The sequence below is a fragment of the Achroia grisella genome, unplaced genomic scaffold, assembly GCF_030625045.1.
Source record: "Achroia grisella isolate CSIRO2021 unplaced genomic scaffold, CSIRO_AGI_Agris_v1 utg947, whole genome shotgun sequence".
In the NCBI taxonomy this organism is placed as follows: Eukaryota; Metazoa; Arthropoda; class Insecta; order Lepidoptera; family Pyralidae; genus Achroia; species Achroia grisella.
Window position 1 is genome coordinate 1,356,838 of NW_026713071.1, and position 9,426 is coordinate 1,366,263.

General features: G+C 35.2%; 1 protein-coding gene across 1 annotated transcript; it reads left to right on the forward strand.

Moving 5' to 3' along the window:
• Positions 1–273: 273 nt before the first annotated feature.
• Positions 274–3,908, forward strand: LOC131854081 (uncharacterized). The gene is made up of 4 exons (XM_059205205.1): positions 274–382; positions 1,200–1,314; positions 2,558–2,664; positions 3,715–3,908. The coding sequence occupies exons 1-4, from the start codon at positions 274–276 to the stop codon at positions 3,906–3,908; spliced, it is 525 nt and encodes a 174-aa protein (XP_059061188.1).
• Positions 3,909–9,426: the final 5,518 nt, after the last annotated feature.

The following is a 9,426-nucleotide window of genomic DNA, read 5'->3' on the forward strand; positions in this document are numbered from 1 at the left end:
GTCATGTCATTAAATTGTTTGATTTTTTTTATTTAATTAAAAATTTCGGTTTATTGGATGTTTGACCCGTTCGATTGGCACATTTGGTTATTACGTTCCTTAAGATCCTGTTTCGATTGGCGCATTCCCAAAGAGGGTAACCAATGCGCCAATCGAACACGTCAGCACCAACCCTAGGTCTGAATTAGAAAATTTGAGCCCCCTCTAAATAATGAGATTTTTTTAATGTATGTCTATTTTATACGTAGCAAATACTGCATTATGGAATGCGAAATGAGGCGTGTGATGCGACAATGCCATTGCGCAATGCTGGCGTATCCAGCTCTCCCGAACGTGGTACGATGCACGCCTGAACTTCTGGATTGCGCCAAATATGCCGCAGGTATCTATAGAACAACTTTTCTTTTTGTTAGTGTGGTAAATCTTTAAGAACCCCCACCGATTTAGGACTCGACTGCCTGATTCTTACCAGCTAAAAACCTGATGGCTACTCCTTCACAAATATATCGCCGACGCCATGGGTATGCTTTCGCAGTTGCCCAAAACTCCGGTCTGATTTATAGAATAACTAGTTGACCCGACAAATATTGTTTTGCCAAGTATATTAATATCGCTATTAAAAATAGGGGTTTATGGTAAAAGAATTAAATCGATGAAGAATATAAATTAGATTCTATTTTCCGCAATCCGCCTCTCTTCTGATGATATAATATAGGAAGCAGATGATATACCGATCCCAAATAGTGGAATAACTGATGAGCGATGGTTGCCCATTATTTCTTGTACACCTGATTGTTATTGATTAATGTGAAATCCGAACGGATACGATATCGAAATCTTCAAGAAAAGAGCATATGACCGTAATCAGATGGGGATTTCCCGAGGAGTTGCTTGTACTCATGGGTACAGGCAACACCTCGGAAAATCCTCTGCAGATGAGTCAGTGCAGATCCTTCTCTTTAGTCATATGTTCTCTTGAAGATTTCGATATCTTATCCGTTCGGAATCACTTATGCTGGAAGTCGATTACCCAAAAATGTATTTGTTCCACATGGAATCCACAGTACAGTACAGTATTATCTTTAAAACTAGAAATCATAGAAAAACCACTCTATAGCTTTAACTTTAAAGTTTAATTCATTAAATCTGTACTTTTTATTTGACTTAATGTTATATTAAGTGCGATGCATGTTTTGCAGCTACTTTGAATGTAAAAAAATGCAAATGCCTACACACTTGCAATGTGGACAAGGAATTCCCCACGTATTTCAGCAACCGGTTGATTCCAGGCAGTCATTCTCACGATAGCTTTTAGTAAGTAGCGATTTCTTTTAAGCCAGCGACCTGCCCTTTCTACTTCGCATATTTCTGTTTTTATTTATTTATTCGTTTTGAATAGGTTACTTTCGTAACGTGATATCTGTAGTACCGATAATTCATGTACATTAATATAAATTGTCAATTATGGAGACGGTCAGAATTGAACTCACGTCCTTACGACCTTAAACCCCCCTTATATGTTGTGTATCACTCTTTTTAAATATTATTATGTGTAGTATGGTTATATATAATGTTGGTAAAATTGAATTTTGTATTTATAAATAACCTTACTGTCGTCTATTTACAATATTCATTTTCCGAGAACAATATTTTTTTCTATACCATTCTACTTCTTGTAAACGAGGAAAACAAAATAGATTAAATATATATCTTATCTAATTATTTTACACGTGGAATCTCAAAATTCTGATGTGTATTTATATAGTTGCTACTATTATATTTCAAAATCTGTATATGTATATATAAAAGAAATTTACAGAATATTTCTGTGCAAAACCGCCAGCCTCTGTGGTCTAGCGTTTTAGCCCACGGCTTTATTTCCGATGGTCGCGGGTTCGACTCCTCGCATGGTACAAACATTTCACACCATGACTATAATTATTTGTATCGGTCTAAATCAAAGTGTTTCATTTATAATATTTGTATGGTCATATGTGTAAATTAAAAAACAACATAAATATTTACCAATAATAATATTGCCTGGACATTTTACTATCAACTGGTTTTCCCAAAATGATATGATATGTAGTATGATGTGATATTGTGTGTTATCATATTGTGTGATATGATATGATATGGTGTGATATGATTGTAATGTAAAAAAATATTCTTTTTAATGTTTTATATATTTTAAATTTCTCTTTTTATTTAATGTTTAGTCGATCTGGTATGTTTTTATGAAATCAAACTAAAATATCTTCATTCATCTGGGTCGATGGCAAATCTACTCTACGACGAACTGATCTGTAATAGTTATTAACATCTGGCAATTCTTTTGTTTCCTGCAATACAGGTTCACCTAGTGCGAGGTCCAATGTATAATCAACTTTATATATTTCAAAATAAATTCATAAAATGATTTAGTGTGATATTAAATGGTGTGATATGTTATGGTATGATTTGATATGGCGTGATATGTTATGGTATGATATGATATAGTGTGATATGACATGGCGTGATATGATATAGCGTAATCTGATTGTATAAACTCCCGCAGCGATGGCTTTGATTTGACAAAGGTGAGCGTGGTCAGACTATTTGTGCTGAAACGCAAGATAAATGCAAGTGAACGCCACGCCGTCTTCAGCGAGACTGACTTATTTTGTAAGTATAATCAATACAATTAAATGCACATCGCCTTACTTCTTATGGTCGCGGATTCGATTCAAAATTCAAAATTCAAAAATCATTTATTCATGTAGGACATTTTAGCCGCTTATGAACGTCAAATTTTTACATTATAATTTTATTTTTTCCCTACCGTCCACGGGCAGTATTTTTTTTTCATGTTTTTTATGTTTTATTCATGAATATGATTATTTGGTCGGTCTAGATTCAGTTTTATGAGTGTCAGTAACTACGACATCTATACATATAAATAAAATTGGAGTGTCTGTTTGTAATATTGAAATAACCGTGTTTTACTACATGCATATCAATATAAATACGGTACATATACCAAAATATCTTTTTTTACCATTTTTGTCTGTCTGTTTGTTCCGGCTAATCTCTGGAATGGCTGGACCGATTTTGACGGGACTTTTATTGGCAGGTAGCTGATGTAATAAGGAGTAACTTAGGCTACTTTTATTTTAGAAAAATTAAGTAATGTTGCAAATTTAATAACCACGCGGACGAAGTCGCGGGTACAGCTGGTAATAAACAAAATAAACAATAACACTAACTACGAGAAGTGTAGCTTCCATATTCGGTTATTTCATTCATTAGATATTTAATTACTTTTGTTTTGTATTAATGAATTGAAAGAAATATATGTCATTTAAATTAATCCCAAAATCAGCTTTTGTATGGCCATATGTATTATTGTAAATACAAATTGGAATGCTTTGTAATAAGGTTTCAAAAACGGGCACTGTTGATGACTCGTAAATAAAATGAGTAGTGGATTGTAAAATATTATATTTAATACAAGGAGTTATAATATTACAAGGAACATTATCTAATTAATAAGGTACGCGTGCGGTGACGTCGTAGGGGCAAGGCAAAGTGAAAGGTGTCCCGGCCTAGCGGCTGTCAATGGTTCATGTTTGATAGCGGTCGAACAGGCGCCGTAGATACTGTATAAATTACACACCTAGTAATTTTATTCTTATTAATAAATTACTTAATAAATTTCATTTGATTTATTTCCAGCCCAACTCGGCGGAGCTTTCAGCTTGTTCTTCGGCTGTAGCATACTCAGCTTGTTGGAAATCCTGCAAATATTCCGACATTGGTTCCATGCAAGAAAGAATACTGGCATTGTATCTACCAAACTAAAAAACAATAAAAAACCCTACAAAAAAAACGAAACTAAAACTAAAAAGAAAGTTAAGTTTTCGACGTAAATTTGCTTTGTTTTGATAAATAATATAACTTCACGACAGTTTCAGAGAGAGTAGTCAGAGACGTTATCAACTATATATATGTATATGTGTATATTTCAATCCAACGAATACTGTAGTATACACTCAGGCGTCTCCCGTACATCTTCTACATTGCCTTTTCTTTTCTTCTGCTCATCACCAGAGCACCAGCTTTCCGAATGAGCGGTAAATTTAAAAAAAATGTTGACTATCCAAAAGTGCTTAAATTAAGTTTATTTGAATAAACGATTTTCTATTCCATTCTATTCTAGGGACTAAACTATTTAACTGATTTTAATTTATTTTTTATATAACGAAATATAGTTAACTAGCTTTTGCCCGCGGCTTCGCTCGCGTTAATTTATCGCCTTAGGGGTGGAATATATCAAAATATTTTATTAGGGGATGCCTACGTCATAGTAGCTTTATGCATGCCAAGTCTCAACCCGATCGGTTTAAAATTGACAAAGTTTCATACAAACTTTCATCCCCTATTTTATCCCCTTAAGGGTGGAATTTATCAAAATCCTTTCTTATCATAACCTACGTCATAGTAGCTTTATGCGTGCAAAGTCCTAGCCCTATCGGTTCTAAATTGAGAAAGTTACATACAAACTTTCATCCCCTATTTTATCCCCTTGGGGGTAGAATTAATCAAAATCCTTTCTTAGCGGATGCCTACGTTATAACATCTACCTGCATGACAAATTTCAGCCCGATCCGTCAAGTGGTTTGGGCTGTGCATTGATAGATCACCATGTCATTCACCTTTGAGTTATATATATATATATATATATATGTATATAGAAGATGTACGCTCACACATTATTTACCGGACGACTACTTTATACGACTTTCCTTCGATTGGCACATATGATTACAACGTTCTTTACAATCCCGTTCCGATTGGTGCATTTCTAAAGATGACAACAAATGCACCAATAGAACGTCGGCATTAGAGTTCATGATTTCTCGAGCTTTTCAATTTCTCGGGTCTCGAGAATTCTCGAGGTCAATTTCTCGGGTCTTCTCGGGTTGTCGAGAAATTTACATTTACGTACGTTTTCTCATATTATTTGGTTCCAATAACGTCAAAAAACTCAGTGGTTTCATTTGAGACGAAAACCACTGCATTTTTGTTAAATATTAAATATAAAATTTAACTATAAAATTAATTATAAAACTTTTGATTGAGTAGGTATATTTAAAAACATTATACATATTATGAATAAGCCATTTTTTTTTAAATACTGAAATATATTAGGTTCTTACATATGAAATTAGCGTTTTGTCGAACTGGCCACTTTGATCTTAAATATCTCCTCTTTGGTTAGAAATTTCAATTTCAAATTTATACGGCTATTCACCCATGCATTTGTTTTTCGAAAACCGTAATACGTGTGCTTGGTTTTTTCTTTGGGTCACTCAGCTTACAAAATGGAAAACTTAAAATATCGCGTCATTTACAAGTACAAGTACGTGTTCCGCCATGGCACTAGTACTGCAGAAACGGCTCGAAGGATTAATGATGTGTATGGTGGTGGTGTTGCAAAAGAAAACACAATGCATTTTTGGTTGCAACGTTTTCGTTCTGGAAATTTCGACCTGCAAAACAATCCCCGTGGGCGGCTGGAGTCCAAGGTTGGTAATTATGATAGCAGATCCATCGCAAACCACGTCAGAGTTAGTTTCAGGTTGCGGTGTTAGTGACAAAACTGTATTAATCCACTTGTAGCAAATTGGGAGGGTGAAAAAGCTTAAAAGGTGGGTCCCTCATGAACAAATTAGAAGAGATTCAATTGTAATGTAAGACTTTACAATTGCTCCCCGGATCTTGCTCCAACAGATTACCATTTTTTTCGAAATTTGGATAACTGATTGGGAATAAATTGAAATCCGATGGGGCAGTCCAAAGTCCAAAGATTTTATTGATATGTCCAAATGTTCTCGTTCAAATCTTTTTTTCAGTAAAGGGATCAATGAATATTGTACCTCATAGGTACGAGATGGCAAAAGGGCATAAATAGCAATGGTACATACATTATTTAAATTATTAACCGGGTCTTAACACGAATAATTTTATGGAAAATAAAGGTATTTACCTCTCTCGACGTTTCGACTAGGTTGCACTAGCCGTGGTCACGAGCTGACTGGAGTAACAGCGATGTCAATGTAGATAGGTGACAGCAGTTTTTTCTTCATCTACCGTCACTAGACTGTTTAACGAAAGTTCGCGACACACAGCACTCACGGTATACGTACACTTATTGACTATTGATGCTACTGAACTTTGCTTGAATTTATTTATGACTGGATTCCACGCAGATGATAATTTTAAGCCATCCTCTCTGTTGAAATTGGGATGTTTTTTAATTTCAATCGCCTCCCGGACCATTCGTGGGTAATAGTGGCGATCAGTAGAGAGGACATTAGGCGCATGTAGTTCAATCCAGTGATGTGTTCCAGCGTTCAGTAGATGATCGGCAATCGCTGATTTGTGTGGTTGTCGATTTTTAACCGCTGCGATGTGCTCTTTGACTCTCTCGGCTATTGATCGTTTTGTTTGGCCAGTAAGAGCTACCACAACTACAGTCAATTTTGTAGACACCTGGAGCTTCGTAAGGTAGCTTATCCTTTGGTGAACGTAAATTGTTCGTTACTTTTGAGGGCGGATAATATACAGTTTTAATGGAGTATTTATTTAGTGCTGTTCCAATTTTGTCCGTTATTCCTCTTAAGTAAGTCATATACGCTGGCTGTCTGTTCACTTCCGGTTTTTTAGCTTTTGTTACGCGCTTATTTTGCCTTCTACTCATTATGTAACCGTTTCTCTTAAGTACTTCTTGAACGTGGGATAGTTCTTGTTCCACAAATTCAGGGGCACAGAGATCTTACGCTCTGTTTGTGAGAGTAGTGACGACTGATTGTAAATGTCGTGGGTGATGATGTGAGGAGGCATGTAGGTATCTATCTGTGTGTGTAACCGAGCCATCAGATCTCACCATAACTAGGATGTCCAAGAAGACCTATCTTTCTCCAATTCCATTGTAAATTTGGTTTTAGAATGTATGGAATTTAGGTATTTTACGTATTTGTCTGCTTGTTGTGTATTAAATATGCAAAAAACATCATCTGCATATCTTTTCCACAGGCTAATTTCTAATGTCTGAGAGCAAGAATCTTTGTCTCAATGTGCTCCATCCAAATATTAGCTACTAATGGTGCCACTGGGCTCCCCATTGCAAAGCCATCTATTTGAAGGTAGTATTCACCTTGGTACAGAAAATAGCCTGCATCTAAGCAATGTTTCAGAAATACACTATACTGTGACGGCAGGTCTTTCTCCAATAGCCTATCCTTGACCACCTCCATGCACTCATTCACTGGAACATTGGTGAATAATGATTCAACGTCAAAACTCACCATTATCTCTGTAGGTTCCAGTTTTGTGCTTTTTAGTATGTCCATGAAATGGTGAGAATTTTTCACAAAATTGGATGACTTACCCACTAGTGGCTGCAGGATCTTCGCAACATGTTTAGCCAGATCATAAGTTGGTGAATTGATCTGACTAACTATTGGTCGAAGAGGGGCGTTCTTTTTGTGTATTTTGGGTAAGCCATATAATTTTGGTGGTTGAATATGTTTGGCCCTATAAAGACTGTTATACTCCTCTTCAGTGAAAATGTCACGGTGTTCTTGAATAAGTGCTCGTGTTCGACGTGTCACTCTGGCCGTTGGATTGTAGGATACACGTTTGTATACACTAGTATCTGATAATAGAACACGTATCTTACTATCATAATCAGAAGTGTTCTTTACTACGGTAGCGTTACCCTTGTCGGCCTTGAGTACCAGGATATTCTCATTTTCACGAATACATTTCAGTGCATATCGTTCTTCGGCTGTTACGTTACTTTTTGGCAGCTTTGTCTTCCTGTCTGAGACAGGACGTAGCAAATATCTTATATTTGCTACGTCCTGTCTCAGTGATTCCGCGTCATTATATGGTATTTTATTTCGGTTGATAGCTTCTTAAGACCCGGTTAATAATTTAAATAAAGTATATTAAACACGAAAGTTTAAAATTAACAATGGTACATAGTTTGAATAAATAAACATGTTATATTTTGAAAAAAAAATACTTCAGGTTACTCCCTTACAAAACACCGCTTTCATATGTTAGGACCTAATATTATTCAGACTTATATTTATAATGACAGCACTATTTTTGGCTGGTTATTTAGAAAAAATCTACCTTAAACTTGTAAACAAAAATAGTTTCTGTAAAACAAAAAAAAATACATGAAAGAAAACCTTAATATCTTGTATTATTGCGCCGCCACGCAATACAACAAACGGCAATTTAATTTCTATATAGGTACTTGATTTCTCGAGTTCTCGACTTTTCTCGAGCTTGATTTCCCGGGAACAAAACCCAACGATTTCCCGGGAATTCTCGACCCGAGAATTCCCGGGAATGAACCCTAGTCGGCATCAGCATGGATCCCATGGTAGATGGCTCCAAGGGTCTCTCTTGGTTTAATTTAGTTAAACTACCCATATCTCTATCAAGAAAGACTAGGTCGATATAAATTAATAAACAACTTTATAGTGTCATCTGCACTCGCCTCTTATCATCCGGTGAAACTGTAAATAGAAGCTGTGGCCAAAAACATTAAATATTTTTTTATAACACAGAAAACAAACGAGCTTACGGCTAGCCTGATGGAGAGTGATTACCGCCGCCAATAAGCACCCGGGCAAGCCATTTCAGAGATTAGCCGGAACAAACAGACAGACAGACAAAAATTGAAAAAAATGTTATTTTGGTGTATATATGCATGTAGTAAAAAAACTGTTATTTCAATATTACAAACAGACACTCCAAGTTTATTTATATGTATAGATGTATAGATAAAAACTTGGTACGTTACCAATTACAAGTGCGTTGCAGGCCTTAGAGTAATCCGAGAAAAAAATTGTGTCAACCAAATTCCAACTAACTGCCTTTAGGATGTAAGTCGTAGTAGTTAACAACTACGCCACAACGCTCTCGTTTTTAGAAATCCTATTGAAAATCTCGCAATGTCCGTCATTCATTATTTAAACATTCACCATAATGGACTGGTTAAACTCGTGCCTTTGCATAATGAGGGTCCGGATTCAACTCTCTTACTTCCTTTGCTGCCAATAAAATGAAGGTTTTATTATTTAATTCTATGGAAATATTTCACATTGAAAAGAAGAAAAATATGAATAAATAATTCTTTGTTATATATACGCAATGGAAACAGCTTTGTGAAAATCTTTAATTGAGAAAAAAATTAATTGAAAAAGGAAATTATTTCAATATTCAATTTGTAAAGTAGTAATTATTTTTTAAACTTTCGTGTTTAATATACATCTATACATATAAATAAAATTGTTATGTCTGTTTGTAATATTGAAATAACAGTTTTTTACTACATGCATATAAATATAAATACACCAAAATAAC

Bases quoted from the DNA above. Each gene is read 5' to 3' on its own strand.
- LOC131854081 (XM_059205205.1), top strand. From the start codon at position 274: ATGAGGCGTGTGATGCGACAATGCCATTGCGCAATGCTGGCGTATCCA. The intron at 383-1,199 runs GTATCTATAGAA...CATGTTTTGCAG, and splicing joins TTGCGCCAAATATGCCGCAG to CTACTTTGAATGTAAAAAAA. The intron at 1,315-2,557 runs GTAAGTAGCGAT...AAACTCCCGCAG, and splicing joins CATTCTCACGATAGCTTTTA to CGATGGCTTTGATTTGACAA.